General features: G+C 36.9%; 1 protein-coding gene across 3 annotated transcripts in view; it reads left to right on the top strand.

Moving 5' to 3' along the window:
- Nucleotides 1-26,289, top strand: part of ZCCHC7 (zinc finger CCHC-type containing 7) — a 247,831-nt gene that overhangs the window by 168,866 nt on the left and 52,676 nt on the right. For all 3 annotated transcript variants that reach the window (XM_021066106.1, XM_021066112.1, XM_021066118.1), the window contains exon 4: nucleotides 25,689-25,732. In XM_021066106.1, the coding sequence (XP_020921765.1) occupies nucleotides 25,689-25,732 (44 nt within the window). The remainder of the gene's footprint in view (nucleotides 1-25,688; nucleotides 25,733-26,289) is intronic.

The following is a 26,289-nucleotide window of genomic DNA, read 5'->3' on the forward strand; positions in this document are numbered from 1 at the left end:
CTTAGGTCACTGCTGTGGTGTGGATTTAATCCCTGGCCCCGAATTTCTGTATGCCAGGGGTGCAGCCAAAAAGTAAAAATAAATAAAAATAAAATAAACTTAAAAGTGTAGATCCTCAGGGACCTAACTGAACAATATTAAATAGACCTAATAAGTGTCACTGGAGTCTAAAAGGAAGGAGAAAGAAAATATATATGAAGATAATGGGAAAGAACTCCCTAAATTTGTGAAAGATAAAATTATACATGTTCAAGAGATTCAGTCAAATTGATGAAAACCAAACATCAGAAAATTTTTATAGGTAAAAGGATGGAAAAAGATATAACATGATGGAGTTCCCGTCATGGTGCAGTGGTTAACGAATCCGACTGGGAACCATGAGGTTGCGGGTTCGATCCCTGGCCTTGCTCAATGGGTTAAGGATCTGGCGTTGCCTTGAGCTGTGGTGTAGGTCACAGACGAGGCTCGGATCCTGCGTTGCTGTGGCTCTGGTGCAGACCGGTGGCTACAGCTCCGATTAGACCCCTGGCCTGGGAACCTCCATATGCCATGGGAGCGGCCCAAGAAAAGGCAAAAAGACCAAAAAAAAAAAAAAAAAAAAAAAAAGATTAACGTGCTAAGAGGGAGTTCCCGTCGTGGTCAGTGGTTAACGAACCCGAATAATATCCATGTGGATGCGGCTTCATTCCTGGCCTTGTTCAGTGGGTTAAGCAACTAACCTGGGAACCTCTATATGTCAAGGGCGTGACCCTAAAAAGACAAAAAAATAAATAAGTAAATGCTAAAAGTAAGCATGTGAAAACTGGAGTGGCCATGTTAATAGCATATAAGTAGACTTTGAAACAAAAAGTAGTATTAGAGATAAACAGAGTCATTTCTAAAAGTTTAAAGGATCATGTCATCAGGAAAGGCACAGAATCAAGCAAGATCTTCAAAATGGAAAAGCAAAATTTGGCAGGATTAAAGAAAGAGACAGAAGTTCACAGTCATAATTGGGTATATCAATACCTATCCCATTTCTCACTAATTGATCGAAATACTAGATTAAGCATAAGGACATAGTTCAGAATAATACTATAACCCACCTTGACGTAATGAACATATATAAGTCACAAAATCCAATAGTTGCAGGGTATGCATTCTTTTCTAGCATCCATGAAACATTCTCAGAAGTCCTCCAGGTGCTTCCTTTTGCCAGGTACCTTTCTCTGTATCACCACAACCACCAGCTGCCTCCATCTCATCCACCTTCAATCTCATCCCACACCTGACTCAGAAATCTCATTTGAGTTCTCTTGAATTTTTATCACTTATTTATTTGGACTTTATGATCCACACTGCTCAAAATGTTACTTTTTTATTTCTTATTTTTTGTCTTTTTGCCATTTCTTGGGCCGCTCCCGAGGCATATGGAGGTTCCCAGGCCAGGGGTCTAATCGGAGCTGTAGCTGCCAGCCTACACCAGAGCCACAGCAACGCAGGATCCGAGCCGCATCTGCGACCTACACCACAGCTCATGCAACGCCGGATCGTTAACCCACTGAGCAAGGGCAGGGATCGAACCTGCAACCTCATGGTTCCCAGTCGGATTCGTTAACCACTGCACCACAACGGGAACTCCAAAATGTTACTTTTGTATATCAGTCTCTTATACGTTCTTCTTTATGGATGATTTGGAGTCTCCTTTCCCTGTAACTATTCCCCATGGATTCTAGCTATTTTTTAAAATTAAATTTTATTTTAGTATAGTTGACTCAAAATATTGTATTAGTTTCATGTGTACAGCAAAGTGAATCAGTTATACATATACGCATATCCATTCCTTTTTAGATTATTTTCCCATATAGGTTATTACACAGGATAGAGCAGATTTCCCTGTGCTATACTGTGATCCTTGTTACATATCTGTATTTTATATATAGTATTGCATATGTTAATCCCAACCTCCTAATTTATCTCTTCCCCACAGCATTTCCCCTTTAGTGATCATAGATTTGGTTTCAAAATCTTTGAGTCTGTCTCTGTTTTGTATCATTTTTTATTAGATTCCACATATTAGTGATCTCATATTTGGATTCTTGCTGTTTTTAACCCACATACTTTATAATCTTGGTGTTTCTTAAAATAACTTTTATATTATTTTACCTTTGTTTTTAGTGCTGTTGGTGTTTTTTGTTGGTTGGCTGGTTGGTTTTTAGCTGTGCCCATGGCATACAAAAGTTCCTAGGCCTGGGATCAGACCCCTGTCACAGCAGTGACCCAAGCCGGAGTGGTAACAGTGCTGGATCCTTAACCCTTAGGCCATCAGGGAACTCTTGTGTCCAGAGTTTTTGATGGGTTCATTTCAGAGGATTTCCCATTAGAAATGCTGTTCTAAAAACAAAGAGTCTAGTAGACTTAATGCTTTTGTTTCTATAGAGGACAGTTCCTAGAATCTGTTAAATAGAGAGGGTGGGGAAGGGTCTCTCCATTTGTATATGGTGTGAAGCTGGTACAGATAACAGACTTTCAGAAAAAATAAAACTGATAACTATCCTCCAGGCCTTTATGTCTTTTACCACATGTAATTGTATTTAGTCTCACATATACGTTTAGTAATGGTTTCCCCTCAGATCCTGGTAACCAACCTACTTACCAGCAGTTTCTGTTCCTAAGCTAAGGATGTCCAGAGAACTCTGTCACAAAAGAGCTGAATTATTTGGTTATTAAAATGTGGAAATACATGTTCTTTAATATTCTGCATTTAAAGTCTTGCTTTTGGGAGTTCCTGTGGCTCAGCGGGTTAAGGATCCGGCATTGTCGCTGCTGCGGTGTGGAATCGATCCCTGGCACGGGATCTTGTGTGTGCCACGGGTGTGACCATAAAATAAATAAATAAAGGCATGCATTTTGTCCTTGCTCCAGTATGTTTTTTAAGGTCCCAGCATTCTACTTTTCCTTCCAATTTTCAAATCTCGCTCTTCTCTCTTAAGCCTCTTGAGCAAGGTATGTGATAAGCCCCTTACTTCCACTCTCTTCTGAATAAAGTGTGATAGTACCAGCATCAGCTCCACTTTCAGGAACAGAGGCCTTGTCAGTAGAACAAGGACATACCTTCAAAATTCTGCCTCAAAATTTGGTAAAATATTGTTTAGTAGGTATAGAGTTTCAGTTTTTCAGGATTAAAAAAAAAAAAGTTTTCGGGTAGGTAGTGGTGATGGTTGTACAGCAATATATACTTAATCCCACTGTACACTTAACAATGGTTAAGATGATGTATATTGTGTATATTTTATCACCTCAAGAAAGTTTTTAAAAAGTTGGTAAAAATACTTACGCAAGATGATCTTGAATCATTTTTTTTCTCTTATTAAGATGACATTGATCCCAGAGGCAAAATGCATCCTCTTATTGTTTTTAAGAGCTGTTGTCTCTGCTTATAGTAAATATATGTGAGTTAATGATAACACAATGCTTTTTCTGTTCCATGGGGCTCAGAAATCATTTGGAGAAATAAAGACTAGGTAGCTAGTGTCTATCTACCATATCTTAAAATTTTTATTTTTTAAGAATGTTTATAATTTTATATTTCTAAAAACTATGTAAACTACCTGAATTTCAGAGGGAAACAAATTTCAAATTATTGTCGTTATTTTTACTCCTCCCCATCCTAAATTTCATGTGTCTAAATCTAACTATAGCCTCTCCAAATACTCCCATTGTTTGAAAACAGAGAACTTTGTCTCTCTTTTTTGCCCTTCCCTACTTGAATTTTTATTTTTAAATGAAAAACAGAATTTAATAGGACTCTGATTTATTCTAGCCCTACTTTCCTGTCTCCCCATCATTTCTTTAGTGCTCCACATTTATTTGAAAATATTCTTGAAAATTACTTTTAAGAAAATTGAGATTACAACTTTGTTATAGACCCCTTGATCAAATTATAGCAGTAATAGTATGAGAAAAAATACTGGTTCTCTTCAGAAAGGGAGTTTTCAAGTTTATTAAACAGAAGGGACAGTTAGTTTGGTTTAGTCATCAAAATAAACTGTGACCTTCTGATTTCCAAGTTCTAAATTGTGCTCGAATTTTCCATTGGGAATGAAACATTCCACTGTCCCTTTTTACTGTTTAACTTAAGCTGCAGTGAACACTAGGAGAATGGCCCTGTGGCTGAGCTGCTTATTTTTTTTTTTTTTTAATCTATTCATTTTATACTTTCAGACAGATTTTTCCCTGGGGTGAAACAAAGGTTAACTGAAATTTCCTCTGTTGTATACCTGAACGAATCAGCAGTTTGAGAAGGAAATCCCATTGATGGGCCAAGAGAGTGACAGGCTCTATTTAAAGAATTCCCCCGACTGTGTGGTAGACCAGCCATGCCATGAATTTAACTGTTCCTGTGGTCCCCATACTTGTACCCACCAAAAAAGAGAGAGAGAGAGAAAGCGACTTTGTTCTGCAAACGTAGCCCTAAGCTTTGAAAATCACGAGCCATTGAGTTTTGTGAATTCAAGTTAGACAGCAACAGAGGCCAAGACTCTAGGGGAACAATATCTGAAAGGGAGTACACAAAACCAGGTAGAAACTGTTTAACTGTTTTATTTCTCTGTGTGTATACAGATTTATGTGTGTTTATACACACACCCCAAAAAAACCTGTACCTTTTTCTCATTTTTACGTAGCGCGTCCTAATTATATTTAAGCGATGATGTTTGTTAAATTTTGAAATCTGTTAATTTGGGGGGAGGGGGTTTAGAGCCTTTTTTGCTCCATTAAAGTGTTTAGGTTTTAGTAGGACATATCATAAGTTTTGGAAATGAAAGTAAACACAGTATATGGTTAAAGGGTTTTTTGAAGAAATTGGGCCTTTGCATTACCTCTGTAGGAGCTTTACTGTCAGAGCCAGCTCATGTATTTTGTATTTTTCCTGTTTAAGGGAAGCTACTTTAAATATGAAAAGATGGTATCTTTAGTTGGATTAAACACCCTTAATTCATGTGTATTTAACCTCAGGACTTGTGAGCCTTGTTGAAAATCCAGCTTTAACTCTGGCTAGTAGGCCTCAATAGTGCACACAGCATGGAGATTATAAATAGTCAGTCTTTCTAAGGTGGAGGTTAGTGTGTATTCCCAGAGGGCATGAACTGTTTATGTTTCTGAAAATTTTTTCATATATGTTGTTAATATTTAAATATTAAGATTTATTTTAATACCTTCATTTGTTACTTGAAGTTTTTGTTATCAAAAGATTCTTAAGTGTATACTTCTCTAGTGTGGATGGGAACTTAATGGAAATTTTGTAAAACACTAAGATTCATAGAGAAAATAATTCAGAGAGATTGGTTTCTCTCTGAGAGTTAAAAGGAGCAGGTACCATTTGAATTGGTTCCTGGGGGCGGGGAAAGTAGGAATTTATATAGTGGCTGTATTCATGCTCACAAATGAGAAACTGAAGTCTAGAGAGTTAAATTGATTAGGACAAAATTATTCAGTATGTTTTGGAAGAACCTAGGTCTCCATTCATGTCTGGTATTTCCTTGCACAATAAACTGCCTCTCTTTTATCCTGCGATGGGAATTTTAAAAAACATTTCTCTCTTGTCAGTTATACCTCAGTAAAGCTGGGGGAAGAATCATTCTTTCCCATTTTTTTTTTCTGCTATTTTCTAACATTTTCTTGTCTTTTCCACTTTTTTCCATTCCTTCTCTTTTCTTCTTCCTCTCTTATTTTTCAATATTGGTCCTACTACAAATAGGTTGTAGCATTGTAAATTAAGAGCAGGATTTGGGGGAACAGCACTGAACAGATATTCCGTGTGATCTGTAAAGGTCACATTGTTCTTTTTGGATGTTACTTTTTAGAAACCAAAATCATTCGTAGCTATTTAAGCAATCTATGAATCAATCAAATACTCATTAGTTATGCTTATGTAAGTAGAAGTACATGCTAATCAATGCCATGAATAGATGCCAGCTGATTTTTAAAGATCAATAAAAACAATTGACATCTTTTTTAGGACATCACTTGGTTCTTCCAGTTGCATTCATTAAATAATATTTATTGACCTTCTGCTATGTGCCAAACATCATGCAAGGCAATAGAGATATAACGGAGAATAAGAAGGAAATGCCCCCTTCATGCCCCTTTAATAGATGAGAGTTGACCACGACTAGAAAGTTGAAACATTATTTCTCTAAAACTTCATGGAGGACCAGCATTGCTCTTCAGATATTCCTGTCAGAATATAATCCTGTATTGAAAGGGAGGGGATGAATTTTAAAAAATAAAATAAAGGTGTTCCTGTTGTGGTGCACTGGATTGAGGATCTGGCATTGTCTCTGTGATGGCACAGGTTTTGATCCCCGGCCTGGCACAGTGAGCTAAGGATCCAGCAGTTGTGGTGTAGGTTGCAGCTGCGGCTCTGATTCAGTCCCTGGCCTGGGAACTTCCATGTGCTGTGGATGAGGCCAAAAAAAAGAATAAAAAGTGGAAAAGTATAATTTGAAATTCAATAAGTAGTTTTCACATTATCAATTGCCATGTGCTACATGATAAAATGATAATATTGTGGAGATTTTCAATAACAACTTTATTATTAGACAAAGCCAGAGACTATTCATCAAAATAACTTAGGAAGATGAAAAGAGCATGTTGGTTAAGAGCATGGTTTGGAAGTGAGCCTCCAGTCTGCCACTTATAAATGTTGTGGCACTAAACAAATTATTTAAACATTCACATAAATCTCACCTTTTTTTCACTTGTGAAGTGAAAATAATAACTGCCTTTATAGGATTGTTGTGAGGGTTAAATTAGAAAAATGCGTAAAATGCTTAACATAGTACCTAGCACAGAATAAGCTCTTTATATGTACTAGCTGTTATTCTGTATTTTTATTTTTTGGCATTGCTAGGCTTTTTATTTATTTTTTTTTATTATAGTTGATTTACATGTTCTGTCAATTTTTACTGTGAAGTAACCCAGTTATACATACATACATATTCTTTTTCTCACATTATCCCCCAACATATTCCATCACAAGTGATTAAATATAGTTCCCTGGGCTATACATCAGGATCTCATTGCTTCTCCACTTATGTTGTGTATTTTTAAAATATAATCTGGGTTTTCTCGCTCTGGAGAGGTCTGCCAGTAGGAGTTTGAAGAGGAACATTCTTTATGTATTATGGATGTTTTCTTCGTTGAAGATACTGTACATTAAAATTTCCTCAAAACTCAAAGTGAACATTTGTTCAAAAGTACTATCAACTAGGATGAGTTTTTTAAATTTATTTTCTTCTGAATTTAAAGTTTTATGTAATACTTTTCTAATCCTACATAACATCTTGCTTGTTCACTGGCATTTTCAACTTTGAGTAATAGTTGTTATGGGTATGTAGTACCTGTAGTTATTATAGGTACATTGGTAAATATTTGCGTTTTGGGTTTAAAGACAATTCTATAAGTTGTCTGACAGTTGTCTTTCTGACAATTGTCTTTTCAGAGCTAAATTGAAACTTAATTAAGTATGGGATGTGATATCCAAATTCTCCTCTATATACTGTCACCTAGTCTCATAAGGTAGAAGTTTTAAGGTAATAGGGGTACCAAGTTATAAATGACTATTTCTTTTGTAGACAGAAGGCTCAGTTTTCTGTGTTCACTGCATCTGGTCTCTCTTCTCCAATTCTCTTCATTTCAGTAGAGTTTTTACCTCACTGCTTCATTCAGACTTCTCTTATGATCACAAGGAACTTTGCTAGTGACAAGAGTCACTTCTCAGCCTTTATCTCCCCTCACCTGTCAATGGCATTCCCCATTATTGACAACACCTCTTCTTTTACACATTTTCTTCAATTGGCTTATGGGTCTTCATCCCAACAAGCTTCCTCCCACCTCACTGCTTACTCCTTGCTTTTTTTCTCTTCTTTCCTTACACTCAATCCCATGGTAAATATCACCCAGTCCTGTTCTAGTCATCATCTCCATGCCACAGTTGTCAGGTTTATATTTCTAGGTCAGATCTGTCCCCTAAACATAAGACTCAACACCTTCATTTGAATATCTGATAGATATCACATATGTAATCTGTTCAAAACTAAATTCATCTTTCTACCAAAACACCATCTATAGCTTGCAGTTGCATCAACAGTATCCTTTTAGTTGCTCAAGTCAAAAAACTGGGTGTCATCCTGGACTCTGTTCTTATATTCATATGCAATTATCAGGAAATGTTGTTAACTCTGCCTTAAATGTTGTTAATTCTGAATATTTCAGAATTCCTTTGCCTCTTAGCATATCTACCACTGTCATCCTGGTCAGAGATAATCATCATTTGTTGACTGAATTATTGCAGTAGCCACTTAATTAGTCTCCCTGCTTCTTTACTTGCCCCTCCCCTCATTTTTCAATCTCAGTAGAGTGATTCTTTGTCAGTCAATTCATGCTACTCCTGTCTCTGTTTAAAATCCTCCATTGACTTCCAGTGTCACCCAAAATAAAAGCAAGTATTCTTATAAGGCCTATAAGGCCCTTCATAAACTGGCAATCCTATACTTCTTGGACTTCACCTCCCCCTCCTTTACACTGTTCTAACCACAGTGACCCCTTGCTTTTCATCAAACACACCAAGACTATTCTTACTTTAAGGGCTTCTCATTGTTCTACTTCCTGGGATTTCCTGGAACTGCATGGCTAACTCCCCAGTCTTTGTTTTTGCTTAAGGAGTTCCCTGGTGCTCAGTGAGTTAAGGATCCTGCCTTGACACTGCTGTGGCATAGATTTGATCCCTGGCCCCGGAACTTCCTCGTCATGGCGCAGCACCCTCTCCCCCCAAAACAGTTTTTGCTTAATATCAATGAAGTCTACTCTGTCCACCCTATAGAAAATTGTAATTCATACCCAACACTACCAATTCCTATTACCATGTTTGACTTTTTCTTTTTTCAAAAACATGTATTACCAATAACATAGATAATTTACTTATTTATTATATTTGTTGTTTACCCTAGAGAGACACTAGAATGTAAATTTTACAAGGGCAGCAATCTCTATTTTGTTATGTAGCCCAAGGACCTAGAATGTTGTCTGGGATATGGTAGTAGCTAGTAAATATTTATGGAATGAGTAATAATGATAATAATGTTTAGTTTAATCCTCAGTATACCGTCAGGTTCATTAGATCCAACTTTAGATTTCTTTTGTAAGCATTTCTAACTAGTTCTTGGAATTTATATTTCATGACTTTTATTCTTTCTTAGAAATCTTCCAAAGAACTCAGAGAAAATTTACTTAATAGAATAAAACTCATTGTATCTCAGAATTACTATACGGGTCCATTAAATCCTTTTATAAATCTAAGATATATCATGGGATCTTAGTGATCTTATTTTTACCATATCTTAAAACATTTTACTATTTCATCATCCTAAGAATAATTTTATCATTACTCATCAATTATTCTAACTTCACTAAAAAAGACTAAAACTAATTTAGAAAAAAAAAAGAATGAGGGAATTGCCTAGAAGGATGATTTAATAGTGAAAAACTCTTCATTGTTTCATCATCCTTCAGTTTCCTTATTGTGATGCCCAAAGTATTGCATATCTTTTATGAATGTATAAAATGTCTTTTTTTTTTTAGCTTTCATTGAAAAAAGTTGAGAATTCACAATTTTACATTTTCTTCCCAAACTGACAAATGGAATAAAATTAACAGAAGAAGATATTTCACAGTTATTAGGTGAATCAGAGAATGAATGCAAAGAGGATTCTGGTCCTTTAATGATGCAATGAACTTGGCCTTTTTAAAAAGTTTTATTGAAGTATAGTTAATTTACAAGGCTGTGATAATTTCTGCTGTACAGCAAAATTTCTGCTGTACAACAAAGTGATACATATACACATATCCATTCTCTCTCAGATTCTTTTCCCACATAGATTATCACAGAATATTGGGTAGCATTCTCTGTGCTATACAGCAGATCCCCATTGGCCAGTCATTCCATATGCCTCCGTGTGGATATGCCAGTTCCAAACCTCCAGTCCATCCCTCCCACCAGAACTTGGCCTTTAAATTGAAGTCTCAGGCTGTGGTTTTTTAGAGGATATCATAGATGAAATTTCTCAAACTCAAGAATTGATGAATGAACAATATAATTTCTAAGTACAAAAAGGAAATAGGATGTTCTCACCCAAACAACAAGAAGTTCTTTGCCACACAATATTTTATGACAAGAATGTGTATCATCCTGCTTTGATAAAAGGACATTTAGCTGTATTCTTTCATATTTTATGATATTTGTGTACCAAAATTTTCTTAATATGGTTTGTATCAAGTGGACAAGTGCCGAAGGTGGATGTGTATGCAGGAGTGACTTAGAAGGAAATAGTCATATGGAAGTAAAAAAAATTAATGGATTGATCATTATGACATAATAGTGAAAATATTTTAGGAGTGCCCATTGTGGCTCATTGGGTTAAGAATCTAACATAGTGTCTGTGAGAATGCTGGTTCAATCCCCGGCATCACTCACTGGGTTGAGGATTTGACATTGCTGCAAGCTGTGGTATAGGCTGGCAGCTACAGATCCGATTCAGCCCCTAGCCTGGGAACTTCCATATGCCACAGGTGCATTCATAAAAAGAAAGGGAAGGGGGGCGGGGAGGACAGGGGAAAGGAAAGGCAAGAGAAGGGAAGGAAAAAAAATTATGATTATGGAGCAAAGAAGAAATATATTTGAAATCTGATATTAGTATTTACAAAATGGATGTGTTCCAAGTTCATACATGACAATTGTTGAGCAGTTAGTTGTGTTCCAGGATGTTACCCATTTCAAGTATATTTAGCTTCAAAAACAGGAGTATATGAAAGAAAATTTTGAGTTTGCCATGTTTCAATTCTTATTAATAAGGTTTCTAATAAAAATTATCTTTCATTATCACCTTATTTCTCTCTAAATTATTTTTGAAATGACATAAATTATTAAGTGAATCATTGGACCCAGATGATTAAAGGTGATGACCATTTTGTCTAGTATGATGCAGCAGGCACTGACCTAATACTGAAGATGTGAAGATAACTAAAAGTTGACCTTATAGAAAGATAAGGTGCTGCTGGTTGGCATGGTAGTAGATAAGTAGACTTTATAGATCAGGTAAATGAAACAACTAGGTTAGTATGAAATACAGAAAAATTAAAGAATTGTGTAAGAAAGGAAAGAATGTATTATTACATAATCATAAAGTGAATATTAACCTGAGAAGAGGGATGGAGGGAAAAGAAATTCAGATCGATTGTTACAAAAAAACTGAATCCTCTTTTTAAATAAATGTATTAGGAATTTAGATATTAATGCTTAAAATAGATAAATCCATATATAGCAGGATGAACATTACTATTTAGAAGTAAGCGGATAAATACTAAAAGAAATCACATTGAAATTCGTTGCCTCTTAGTAGTAGGGAGGAGAGAATTGCTCTTTTTTTCTTATATACTTTTAGTATTGTCAGAGTTTGTAAAACCATGTGCATGTATAGTTTTGATTAAAAATTTAACAATAAAGTATGAAATTATGAATTTAAAGAGAAAACTTGGCTGGTATGTATCAAATAAAGTTGAAGGCACAGGGATAGTGCAACAATCCTAGATCTGAGGTGATGAACAAATGGTGACAACTGGGAGGAAACCAAAGCGTTGGCTTGAAAAGGCATTTTAAAGGCATATACTGTGGGAGTTAAGACCCCACCAGTTTGGAAAATGAGGTGAAACATTGAGTTCTATTTTGAGCCATTAATAACAACAAGAAAGAAAGTTTTGAGCCAGTTTCAAGTGGGGTTGTAAAGATGAATTTTGCTTTGGATATGTTATGTTTGTAATAACTGTAAGAAAAATGTTTATGATATACCCTGTAAGCAGTTACACATATTAGGCTGAATATATTTGGTCTTAAGGTGAGAAGAGAGATGTGAAGAAAATGTGACCTCTCCCTAAATAATAAAATTGAATTGTTTTGGAGTGACTTACTTCATGAAGGAGAGAATGAAGAGAAAACCAGACATTGAAGACAATACATGTGTTCACACACAAAGTTAATGCTAGGTAAAGAGAAAGAGAAAAGATTCAGGAAGGAGATAAGGAAGTGTTAAATAGAAGAAGGATGGCTAAAAAAATATCACTTCTAGACTGGTATTAAATTTTTACCAGCAAATAGGAAATTTATATAGCGTTTATAGCTTCCCTAGAAACCTATAATATCTTTTTAAAAGTAGCCTCTTGATTAAATTTAGATGTGTTTTAAATGTGCTGGTCATTTTACATATATTTCAGAGGTCCACATGGTATATTTTCCTTTTTGCCTTTTGGACAGAGAAGGGTGGAAGCAGAGAATAGGCACCATAGTAGGTAACTTTTCAAAGGAGAAAAAAGCATTTCCCATAAACCTACCACATTGACTGATTTCTGTTGATAATTTTTCTTTTTCTGTTCTTATTACTTAGCATAATTTGGGGAGTCTTTTTTGCTGAACAAATATTTCTTTTTTTTTTTTTTTTTTTTTTTGTCTTTTGTCTTTTGTTGTTGTTGTTGTTGTTGCTATTTCTTGGGCTACTCCCGTGGCATATGGAGGTTCCCAGGCTAGGGGTCGAATCGGAGCTGTAGCCACCGGCCTACGCCAGAGCCACAGCAACGCGGGATCCGAGCCACGTCTGCAACCTACACCACAACTCAAGGCAACGCCGGATCGTTAACCCACTGAGCAAGGGCAGGGACCGAACCCGCAACCTCATGGTTCCTAGTCGGATTCGTTAACCACTGCGCCACGAGGGGAACTCCTGAACAAATATTTCTTAACCAGGTGGTCTGTTGACTAAATCTTTGGGGTGGAGAGTGCGGGGGATAAGAGAGAACTGTGTGTATGTGTGTATGTGTTTTTATCTTTGGAGATACACAAAAGCCTTTATGTGACTGATAACTTTGTGAGAGCTCCATGTAACCCCATGCTAAGCACCTGTATTTATTTCCTCTTTCTTCTTCCTCCTCCACCTCTAAAAAAAGAAAAGCTAAATCCCCACTTATCATTTACACATATTTAAAAATAAAAAATTTCTGGTAACTTTAATATCATTTAAAATAAGATCAAAAATTTGATGCCTAACTTGCAAATTCTTTTATTAAAATTAGTTTTATTTAAACTATTGCCAGTTATACGATGCAAAAATTTAATGATGAAATAGTTTTTTGACCACTGTTAAATGGAAAAGTATAAATAAGAGAAAACCAAGACAGAAATAAAGAGCAGTTTGAGAAGAATGCATGTGAATAAAGTGTCTGGGTCCTCTGGGGATTTGCATGTGGCATTGTGTGCGTTTCAAAAGTTTCCGTTGAAATAACAGATGCTACTGATGAAGTTGGGAATAGTAACTTCATTTGTGGCTGGTTCAGTTGCTTATTAAAAGTGAAAATATCCCAGGGGGAAATCTGGCATAGTGGAGTTAGGTACAGAAAAGGATATAACGTAAATATCTTGCAGCTTCATCTCTGTGATCTTTAATCTGTAAACACTGGCTAGGTACAGGCAGGATTATCTGTAAATGTCCAATTATCTTATATTACGTGTGTCTGCCAAGTGATTTTATTTGATAAGTGATTTTTTTTTAAAGTTTTTATCTAGTTTCTAGAGTAAATTCCAAGTTTTTTCTTGGCTATTGAGAATAAGCTTACTAATCTTATATATGAACTTTTATATATATATGGCAATCTATGAAGTTGTTGGCTCACCTAACTTGGTTCAGAATGGTGTTTATTCACACAAGTGTGCACAGGAATGTTTCTTTTTTTCCCTTTCTCTTTAAAATTGTTTTCTAATGTACTTCAAAGTATGCAAAATCTTGTGCTGGTAACTGGATATATAGATAAAACAGATGTGGTCTTGGTCCATAGAGAACTTAGGGTGTTGTGAGGGAAATAAAGCATTTATTAGTATAGCTCTTAATACAAAGTTTAGAAGTTCTCAGTACCTAACAGAGATCCAAATAAGGTGCTTTTAGAATATGAGTAAAGGAGAAAATCATTCTACAGCGTGAATTCAAAAGAGGAAATGTTATTTAAATAATTCATTCGGTAAACGTGAGTACCTCTGATAGCTAAACAATCATGCTTTGGTGTGTGAAAGATGCAAAAATAGAAATGACAAAGTTAAAGTCCAAGGTGTTAACATAGTTGAGAGTGATCATCTCTGCTTTTGAAGGGTTATCAGGGTTGACTTCAGTGGAGGGGCTAACACATGATTAGAGACTTGAAGATCAAGTCCCAGTTCCAAGTGGATGAAGTTGGGATTGGCTTGTGCTCCAGGGAATACATGCATAAGCATAGTTGCAGAGAGCAAAAGGACACATTGGGGGAAATTGTGAGGCTATAGCTAGAGCACTGGGGGAGGAAGGTGAAGCCAGAGAAATACGCAAGGGCCAAATCTTAGAAGGTATTGTGTAACATACAAAGGAGTTTTACGTTTATTCTTCAGGCATTGAGGGATCACTCAGGGCAGAAGGCTTTCCCATTTCCATCTTAGAAACGTTATTTTGCTTAACAATATATATAAATATCAAATCCTCATGTTATACACCTGAAACTAATATAATGTTTTATGTCAGTTATAGCTCAAAAAATCCATAAAAAAGAGCATCATTCCAGTAACACACGAAATAAAAATGGGTTGAGAGATAGCTAGAGGTTCTTTTAGTAACCTAGGTGAGAAGTTAAGTATCTCTGGGCCAGCCTAATAGCATTGAGGTTATTATGAATAGATTTGGTGAATATTGTATGAAAGATGAGAGGGAAGAGTTGAGGATTTTTGATTTGGAAAATAAACTGTGGTCCAAGTTATTCAGACAAAAGATACACAGAGAAGTAAGATTATTTTTAAGAGAGAGACGCAAGGAATGGGGAGAAGGTAAAGAATTTATTTTGGGGGATTATGAATTTGAGTTACCTATAAGATGTTTAATCCAAATATTCCATAGGTCAGGAGCTGAAGAAAAGAGCTGGCTAGAGTTCCCTTTGTGGTGCAGTGGAAACCATTCTGACCTAGTATCCATGTAGATGTGGGTCCGATCCCTGGCCTCGTGCAGTGAATTGGGGATCCAGCGTTGCCATGAGTGTGGTGTAGGTTGCAGACACGGTTCGAATCTGGCATTACTGTGTCTGTGGTATAGGCCGCCAGCTGTAGGTCCAAGTGGACCCCTAGCCTGGGAATTCTGTATGCTGTGGGTGCAGCCCTAAAAAGCAAAAAAGAAAAAGATCTGGCTTGGAGATACAGATTTGGTAGTTCTCCTGTTGGGCATAAGTGACATAACCTGGGACAAAGAATGTAGAATGAGAAGGAGGAAAAAATGGAACATACCAAGTAGCCAGTGAAGGAATAGGAAACTGCAAAAGGGGAACAAGGAAAAGTATATAACATGATGATTTGATATTTGTATATATTGTAAGTGAAATAATGTTTCTTATTATAGTAGCCAAGAAAGTGCTCACAGAGATCCTGTGGGAAAAGTACTGAAAATTACCCATATCCTGAATGTGAGGAGCTGAACCTTAAAGGATATTCAGAATTTATAATCATGGAAATTGGGCTGGGTTAGGTGGAAAATTGGGCATGGAAGGAGATTAAAGATCAAGGAAACGGGATAAGCAAAAGCACAGAGATGGGAAAGCACTGGGAGTGTTCAATTATAAACAGTAGGACCTTTTAGTTTAAAATATTAGGTATAGAAAAAGGGAGTATGGACATTAAATTTAGAAATGCAATACTGTCTCTCATGCTATAACTGTCAAATTATTTAGCCTCAATTTATCTTCTCAATGTTTTTTGCTTTTTGGTTTTTTTTTGGGGGGGCCGGGGGATTATTTACCATTTTTTAAAGTAGTGAAAGAATGCTATGTCAGAGTTTTGGCTGTATACTACAAGTGAGAGAAAAAATACTGAGAAGGCCCAAAGTTTGGTTCCTTAGGGATTGCAAGTATATGCCAAGCATTGTCTCTTTTTTTCCAAATCCCCATCCATGAAACTTTCTATAGACTCAGATCATTTGGAGAAAAAAACAGTTGCTAGAGGACTTACATACTTAATATTATATAAAGACCATTTTGATGATACAGTCATCATAATTAATTAGAATTGAGTGTTTCTTGTTAAATAACTATTTCCTGAATAATAGAGGATTTCTAATCTTTTTAAAAACGATGTTAATTAAATCATCCTATTTTTTCAATGAAGTTTTCATGGTTATTGACTTAACACAATGATGCTTTTTAGATTCTTTAGCCCAAAGATAGTACATACTACTCTACTACGATAAGTTCCTTGAGGGCAAGCACCACATCTTAGTCATCTGTCGCCTACACTGTCTTTTACATGAGTGATTTTCAGTCAATATTTGTTGAAAATTAACTTGACACTGCATTAAATGAAGACTTTTTGAGGAAAGTTGCATTTATGTTCTTAAATAATTGGTAGTGGCAAAATAGGTTCTTATGTCTAATTTGCTGACTCTTCAAATCCATTGTGTGCTGCGAAAATCATAGACATGTAACTTTCCACTGAAATGTTATGAGGTTTTAAATTTTAGACGTTAGAAATTAGGATGTCGGAGTTCCCGTCATGGCGCAGTGGTTAACGAATCCGACTAGGAACCATGAGGTTGCGGGTTCGGTCCCTGCCCTTGCTCAGTGGGTTAACGATCCGGCGTTGCCGTGAGCTGTGGTGTAGGTTGCAGACACGGGCTCGGATCCCGCGTTGCTGTGGCTCTGGCGTAGGCCGGTGGCTACAGCTCCGATTCAACCCCTAGCCTGGGAACCTCCATATGCCGTGGGAGCGGCCCAAGAAATAGCAACAATAACAACAACAACAACAACAACAACAAAAAGAAAAGACAAAAGACAAAAAAAAAAAAAAAAAGGAAATTAGGATGTCTAGAAAATGTACAGCACCTAGGCTTCCATATAAGAAGAGAAAAGAGTATCAGGGTATTTGGCTCAGGAAAAGGTTCTTCTTAGTCCCTGGAACGTGCACTGCAAGTAACCAACTGTATATGCTGAACTGAAATCTTCTATCATTTTTGGAGAAGTATTTTAGTATCTCCACCTTTCTGCCAGATTATCCCAAAGGTAGAGAGAACCAGCTGAATAGTTGTGGCTGCCTTCTCAGCAAAGAAATGATCTTCGCCTGTTCCCACCCACCAGCATGCAGGCAGACTAAGTATAACTGAAGCAGAGCATGAACTGGCTTTACTCCTCAGAAGTGTAGGTCCTTTAAAAACGGAGTGCATTCTTATGGATAAATAGCTACATTAGCACTACATTTCACAGAAAGCAACACTTGCCGTTCAAAACTGTACATTTTTGGGGTTCCCATTGTGGCTCAGCAGGTTAAGAACCCGATGTTTTCTCTGTGAGGATGTGGGTTTGATCATTGGCCGTGCTCAGTGGGTTAAGGATCTGGCATTGCCGTAAGCTGTGTCATAGGTCACAGATGTGGCTTGGGTCCAGTATTGCTGTGGCTGTGGCATAGGCCACAGCTGCAGCTCCAATTTGACCCCTAGCCTGGGAACTTCCATATGCCTCAGGTGTGGCCATAAAAAGAAAAAAGGAAAAAGAGAAAATTTGTGTAACCATACTTCCAAGATTATTCTGAAGATAATGTTTATTTAAAAACATTTGTAGACTGTGAACCACCACCACTATATAAAAAGGAAAGATACTTATCTTCATGCATGAAAGAAAGAGGAAAGAGAAAAGGAAGGAGGGAAAGAAGGGAGAGAGGAATAAAGATAGTAGAATAGTTCTAGAAATGGAAAATATGTTAAATGTGTAAGGTTATGGGTTCCCTTTTCTTTTGGGTTTGCTTTTTTGTCTTGAAGGTTATTTGAGATGACAGGAAATACTCTGTTACAGTGTTAGCAAAAGTACCCTGTAATCCTGTTTTACTATCTCTGCTTTCAAGAGTACTGCTCTGGCCGAAAGTGGTCTGCTATACTATTCCTTGGAGAGTTCCACACAACAGAAAGTTAAGACTTTTAAAGTTACACGAGGGGAGTTCCCGCTGTGGCACAGCAGAAACGACTCTGACTAGTATCCATAGGGATGCGGGTTCAATCCCTGACCTCGGTCAGTGGTTTGGGTGGATCCAGCATTGCCATGTATGTTGCAGATGTGGCTCAGATCCTACGTTGCTGTGCCTGTGGCATAGGGCAGCAGCTCTGATTCGACCCCTAACCTAGGAACCTCCGTATGCCACAGGTGTGGCCCTCAAAAGCAAAAAAAAATTAAAAAAATAAAGTTATACTGAAAGGAAGTATCTGGAAAATTTCTTAGTTGGAAGAATAGATTTAATAAGTTCTTATAGGTGTTTCAGATGAAAAGCTTCTTGTAAGTAATATTTTAATTCTCAGTATTTTTTACATATATAAAGGTGAAAATTCTTAGTAAAGGAATTATCATACCCCTTGTTCTAATCAAACTGTATCATTTGCTGAATCCTTTTACCTCTTCCATTATGTTGCTTATGCCTTTCCTTTTACTCCTGTCTTTCATTGCCTGTTAAAATCCTGTATGAGGAGTTTCCATTGTGGCCCAGCGGAAGCAAATCTGACTAGTATCCATGAGGCTGCAGGTTTGATCCCTGGCCTTACTCAGTGGGTGAAGGAACCAGCGTTACTGTGAGCTATGGTGTAGGTTGCAGACTTGGCTTGAATCCCATGTTGCTGTCGACTGTGGCATAGGCTGATGGCTACAGCTCCAGTTCACCTCCTAGCCTGGGCACTTCCATATGCTGCAGGTGTGGCCCTAAAAAGATTAAAAAAAAAAAAAATCCTGTGTGAGACATCCGCTTCCAGCCATAATGTGTTACTTATACCAGACTTGCCCTCCTGACTCTAGGTGATGAAATTAACATTAAGGACTTTAAAATAGACATTGTAAATATACAGAGGTTTAAAGAGACAGATGAATATTATAAGAGAAATGGAAGATACTAAAAAAAAAAAAAAAAACCAAAGGGAACTTACAGAGCTGAAATATGTAATAATTGAAATGAAAAAATGAAATGAAAATTTTTGGTGAATTGACATATCTACAGGTGAGACCTTGAACAACAGGCAGTACTGGACCATGATTCATGAGGATATAGAAATAAGTGAGGTACACACTACAGTCAGTCTGCGTCATGGTGCTGAGAGAAGGAAGCCAGGCACAGCATGGCCATCTCACTAAGATGAGACGACAGTGATCAGAATTAATAGAGGCTACAGAAGCTGTAATTTGGGGGGAGAGTACTGGAGAGAGGGAGCTGAAGAGGGAAATAAGTCTAGAAATCTGCATGGGGTACCCATGAATACCAAGGATAATGAGTCTCTGCCAAGAGATTGGGCAGAGCTCCACTAGTCTTGGACAAAAACTTCCTGGAATCCAAACAATTCCCAGAACTAACCTGATTTCTTACTTGCCATATTGGAGAGACAGTATCAAATATCTGAGACATTCAACTGAGACCCCGGAAAGTACATCCTAGTAGTAGGACTTGATTAACCCTAAGTAAAGGAGGCTCTGGACCTACCCCAATAAAATTTTAAAAGTCTCAAAAGGGTCAGGCCAGTCTGGAAGTTACTTAATTGCTCATCAAAACAAAGTCTCACACTTTTCAAAGTAAGAAAACAAAATTCAGGCACTTACAACGGTGTGCCATTTCCAATGACTGGTAGCATCCAAGAAAAAAAACTACTAGGCATTCAGATAAGCAGGAAAATGTCCCTCCTAACTAGGAGAAAAATCAGTCAAGTGGTACAAACCTAGAAATGACAGAGAATATGAAAGTAGCATCAGGAACTTTAAAACAGCTCTTTAAAGTGTACTCTGAAATGTAAAGGAAGAGAGAAATATAATAAAAGAAGTGAAAAGTATAAAAGAAGCAAATGAACTTCTAGACCTGAATATATATATCTGAGATTAAAATGTTACTGAATGGTCTTAAGTACAAATAGATCTCAAAGGAAAAGAATAAGAGACTATTATGGACTACTTTATACTAATAATTTCAACAATTTAGAAGTAATAAGACAAGTTCTTTGAAAATCACAAATTGCCCCAAGAAGAAATAAAAAATGTGAACAGCCTCATAACTACTAAAGAAATACAATTACTGTTTTAAAGCCTTCTTACAAGTAAAATTCTTGGCCCACAAACAAGGAATACTCCAGCCTAGATGACTTCACTCGTGAATTCTGTCAGATATTTAAGGACATCAGTTCTACAGAGAGTCTTCCCAATTCTTGTGAGGCCAGTTTTACTCCAATGTCAAAACCAGACAAAGACATTATAAAAGAAGTTCACAAACACAGGTGAAAAATTAATAAAATAATAGCAAATTGAATTCTGCAATATATCATAGGGAATATATATCCTAACCAAGTGGAGTTCATCCCCAAATGCAAGGTGGTTTTTAACATTTGAAAATGAAATCACTGTAACTTACTATTACAGAAAGAGAAAGGGAAAACCTTGGGCTATCTCAGCTGATGGAGAAGAGGCACTTGATAAAATTCAACATATATTCATAATAAATCTTGGGAAATTAGGAATAGAAAGAAATTTCCTCAGCCTGGGAACATGCCAAGTAGACATGCCTCAGCCTATTATGAAAAATCTACAGTATGCAATATACTTAATTGTGAAAGACTAAATATATTTTTCCCTAAAATTGGGAATAAAGTAAAGATTATCTACTGTCACCACTTATATTGGGTATCATACTGGAGACCCTATATAATGCAGTGAGATAAGAAAAAGAAACAGAACTCGGGAGTATGCGTTGTGGCTCAGTGGTAACAAACCCAGCTGGTATCCATGAAGATGTGGGTGCCGGGTGCAATCCCTGGCCTTGCTCAGTGGGTTAAGGATTTGATGTTGCCATGAGCTGTGGTGTAGGTCGTAGACATAGCTCTGATCTGGTATGGCTGTGGCTGGCAGTTGCAGCTCCGATCCAACTCCTAGCCTGGAAACATTTATGTGCTGTGGATGCGGCCCTTAAAAAAAAGAAGAAATAGAATACATGCAGTTAGAAAGGAAACAATAAGACTGTCTTTATTCACAGGATTCATCAGAATAATGCCCATTAAAATCCTAATGCAAATACTATTTTTCATCATGCTAAGGTTAAACGTTAACAGACTGACAGTTTTAGGTATTGGTGAGATTCTGAAGCTACTGGAACTCTGATACAGTGCTAATGAGAATGTAAAATGATCCAACCACTTTGGATAAATTTGCCAGTTTCATACAAAGGTAAAGACATACTTGGCATGTCTACTCCTAGGTATTTTCCCAAGGGAAATGAAAATGAAATCTCAAGAAGAAAGACTCTCACTAGAATGTTTGTTGCTGCTTGTTTATAATTACCAAAAATGGAACCAGTATAAATGTTCTTCAGGTGATAAGCAGCTAAACAAATTGTCACATCCACACAATGTATAACAAAGGAGTAAACTACTACTGCCTAACTATATGGATGAATTTCACAAATATTTACAGTGAAAGAAGATAATGTGTCATTGCCACATTTGGCAGCATAGGTTGCAACTGCATCTTGGATCTGATCCCTGGCCCAGGAACTCCATATGCTTCACAGCAGACAAAAAAGGAAAAAAAAAAATTTTTTTTAAAGAAGCCATATACAAAATAGTACATGGTGTATGATTCTATTTATATGTAGTCCTAGACCAGACAAAATGAATCTGTTGTGACAGAAAGCAAATCATTGGTTGCCTTGGGTGGGAGTTGATTGCAGATATGCACAAGCTGACATTTTGGGGTGATGGAAATGTTCTACTTTTGATTTTTGTGGTGGTTACACAGGTGTGTCCATTTGTCGGAATAATCAGACTATTTTTTTTACATGAGTATATTCTATAAAATATAAATTATACCTCTGAAAAGAATCACAGTCCTGGGTATTAGCAAGACTAGGGTATAAAGCAGGTTAAAAGTTGAAAATTAGGCTTGTTTAGGGCAGTACTGTTTTATATTCTATGGCACTAGGTGGTCCACACAGAGAAGATTAGAGCTCCTGGGCTCTGTGGGATGTTGTCTTTAAGGCAAGACACCATGTGCAGGGGCCTGGATGATTTAGATAATGTAGACTAAGTTACAATGTATTTGATTGGGGTAGTGAATGGAAATTGATAGGATCATGGAAACTTAGTGCTGGAAGGTACTATGGGTACTATTTAATCCAACCCATTATTAAACAGACCCAGAGAAGGTACATAACCTACCCAGTGCCAGGTAGCAAATAAGAGATAGGGTTAAGACAAGGTTTCTACCAAGTTCCATACCAGGAATTTAACGAAGTGGCGAATTGGCTGCTTGTGGAAGTTCTAATGAATTACCTTTAGACAAAGCTTGCGTATGTTCCTGGTGATATCTTCACTTCATTTACCCCTGAGAAATCTGATTTCATTTTTAACTGAAACTTACCTTCTGTATTTTTGACATGTTTCCTGCAGTAAGAATATACTATAGCTTGTAGAGGAGGAATTCATACATAACCTGGAATATTGTTGAATTCCACAGGCATGTTCATACAGTCTAAACAGAGTTGATCTCCCTCTTAAACGTTCCCCTTTTGCAGTTTATTCTCTTTATTCTCTGTTCGCATGAAAATTTATTACGTATTCGGGGTGGTAACAGATGCTGTTTTGCGTTTCCTTGGTCTGGGATTTCATTTTTTTAGGGACAACATTAAGTCAGTTTTATAATTAAAGTGATTTTAAGTGGTCATTTTGAATTTTAATGATGAAGGACATTGAGATTCAAAAGGCATCTTTGAAAGTTACAGCAAAGCATGCTCCTTAGATGAATCCTTTGAATGAAAGAATAATAGCATGGATGGTGATGATGAAGGAATAGAAGCTGCTGCTATTTAATGTATTCTCCACTCTAAGTATATGGATGCAGCCTCTGAATTTTACAAAGGAAATAATCATCAGCACAGCATCTCTGCTCTTCTATGGATTGGCCTTTTTGTAAAGCAGCTTCTTGGTTTTCTTAGTAAAAGTATTTTATTTTAAAATATATCTCTAGACACTTACTTCTGGTAGGCCTGGAAAAATGTAGATTACTTCATGTCTCTTCAAAATTCCTTTCAAAGAGGAGTCAAGCTCAATTTGTGTTTTTGAGATAGAGAAGAGGAGTAGACAGGAGGAAGGAAGAAATCTCAACTTTGCTTTAGGGAGAGAAAAAAAATCTCTTGGTTCTTTGTTGACAACGTTTGCTTCTGCATTAGTCATATGTCCCTTCCTCCTTGGCCACGGGTGGACCAAGGGAATAGCAGCCATTTGCAGGTTTGTTAAGGGGAAGTGCAAAGAGAAAAAAACAGCTGATAAAGAAAAATCTAGGGCTCCCTACCCCACCCACCAGGTTTTTACAGTGGTATTTTTAGATCAACCAATGGTTTCTGGATATTTAACCTCCTGTTTTGCTCTTTTACTTCACTTTTTCTTCTGCATTTTTTTAAATGATTTTTATTTTTTCCATTATAGTTGGTTTACCGTGTTCTGTTGATTTTCTGCTGTACAGCCAAGTGACTGAGTCTCACACACACACACACACACACACACACGCATATATTCTTTTTCTCACATTATCCTCCATCATGTTCCATCACAAGTGACTAGATATAGTTCCTTGGACCATACAACAGGATCTCATTGCTTATCCACTCCAAATACAATAGTTTGCATCGATTAACCCCAGACTCCCAGTCCACCCCACTCCCTCTGCCTCCCCCTTGGCAACCACAAGTCTATTCTCCAAGTCCATGAGTTTCTTTTTGATGGAGAGGTTCATTTGTGCCATATATTAGATTCCAGATATAAGTGATACTGTATGGTATTTGTCTTTTTCTTTCTGACTTACCTCACTTAGTATCAGAGTCTTTAGTTCATTATTTTGTTTCTTTTTATGGCTAAGTAGTATTCCATTGTGTATGTATACCACATCTTCTTAATCCAGTCATCTGTCAATGGACATTTAGGTTGTTAACCATGTCTTGGCTATTGTAAATAGTGCTGCAGTGAACATACAGGTGCATGTATCTTTTTCAAGGAAAGTTTTGTCCAGATATATGCCCAAGAGTGAGATTGCTGGGTCATATGATAGTTCTATAGTTAGTTTTCTGAGGTATCTCCATACTGTTTTCCATAATGTTTGTACTCTTTTGCATTTTTAAATTATAGTTGATTTACTTCACTGCTTTCCACGTTGTAAAACATAGTGCTAAATTCCTAGCTCTATTCATGAGGTAGTATTCAGAATAGTTATAATTCTGAATTCTTTTTACAATGAAAGTCTTTTATTTATTTATTTATTTATTTTGTCTTTTTGCTATTTCTTGGGCCGCTTCCGCGGCATATGGAGATTCCCAGGCTAGGGGTCCAATCGGAGCTGTAGCCGCCAGCCTATGCCAGAGCCACAGCAACGCGGGATCCGAGCCGCGTCTGCGACCTACACCACAGCTCACGGCAACGCCAGATCGTTAACCCACTGAGCAAGGGCAGGGACCGAACCCGCAACCTCATGGTTCCTCGTCGGATTTGTTAACCACTGCACCACAACGGGAACTCCGAAAGTCTTTTAAATGTTACAGTGAAAGTCAACTATGGTGGGAAGCTTATAGACAGAATTAATACTGATATTGGAAAGAAAAACCTTTCTTTACCTACTTAGGTCTGAATGCCTGCAAATTAATGACAATGCAATAGCAGGAGAAGAGACCAAGGGTGGAAGCATTCAGTAATTAGTAACCCACTAAATAGCCAAAGGTAAAGGTTTTTGTATACCACCTTAACAAAAGGGAGGATTTAGGGCCTCAAGGTTAGAAGATTTGTTGTGTTTGTTTCTATAGTTTTGGAGGAATATCCTGGTACCCAAGGTCAGTGACTTTCCTGACTAGAAACTTGTGGGTTGGGGAGAGGGGCTGTGGCAGGGGACTCACAAAGCAGGCTTTAGCCAGATAAAGGGAGATTTCTTTCTATACCTGCTGTTGAGTTTTTGGTCCTTTCAGTAATTTTTTAAAATACTTATTTATAGTTTTATGATTTTCAAAGCCTTTTATATATCTCATTTGATTCTCATTGTATTTTTTAGATATTCAGGGAACATACTATTAGTCGCATTTCACAGGTAAGGAAATTGAGGTTAAGAGAGGTTAAGTATTGGAGTTCCCATCGTGGCTCAGTGGTTAGCAAATCCGACTAGAAATTGCATGAGGTTTAGGGTTTGATCCCTGGCCTTGCTCAGTGGGTTAAGGATCCGGATTGCCATGAGCTGTGGTGTAGGTTGCAGACACAGCTTGGATCCTGCATTGTTGTGGCTGTGGCATAGGCTGGCGGCTACAGCTCCTATTAGACCCTTAGCCTAGGAACCTCTGTTGCCACGGGTGTGGCCCTAGAAAAAACAAAAAACAAAAAACAAAAAAAAGAGGTTAAGTATTTGTTCAGAGATACACAAGTAATAATGGAGTCAAGAAAAGATATTAAGGTAATCACATTTCTCACTACACCTTTGGGGTCCAATTTCATTACTAACAAATTGAATAATTTACTGTCAATCTGTAAGAGCTTTAAAGGTGTCAAGATTGAGTAACATTTTATTTTTTTTTTTAGGAGAAGATAGTGTAAACTGGTTCATCAGTGACAAAGACATTGAGGTAAAATCAAAATATTTTTGAAGTTATGAATAATAGATTAATAATCTCCTTTGATTTCTAGTTTCCTTTCACTTCATTATGATAATAAGCTTTTTAGAAATAGCAGCAGTCCAAGTATCTTGTAAGAAAAGTTTGATTTTAGTCTATGGGTATTGAATTTTTCAGAAGCATAGTTCAGTCTTGACTTTTGTCAGTCAGTTGCCGTAATGGTATAGTCCCCTTTCCCTTTTGTTTCTTCTCTGCTATGGTGAGTCCTCTCAGCCCATTTTGCCTGGTACCACTAAAGATCAACACCGGAAATAACTGCTTCTTCAGTGTAAGGAAATGGTTAGTCTATATTTAGGATGTGGCAGGTGTTTGTCTATGTCAATTATTAGCCTTAATTGTGACAGATGGCTGGAAAAGAGAATAATTTTACAACTGGGTATAAGAAAAGTTTTAAGAGATAATTAGATTATATCTCCTTTTGAGGCCTTCTTGTCCAATTCAGCAGAATAACAAGTAAAAGATGAAAAATTTTTTCAAAGATGTAATTCTACCAAACAAGGTAAAAGCGT

This window comes from Sus scrofa, chromosome 1 (assembly GCF_000003025.6).
Source record: "Sus scrofa isolate TJ Tabasco breed Duroc chromosome 1, Sscrofa11.1, whole genome shotgun sequence".
Lineage (NCBI taxonomy): Eukaryota > Metazoa > Chordata > Mammalia > Artiodactyla > Suidae > Sus > Sus scrofa.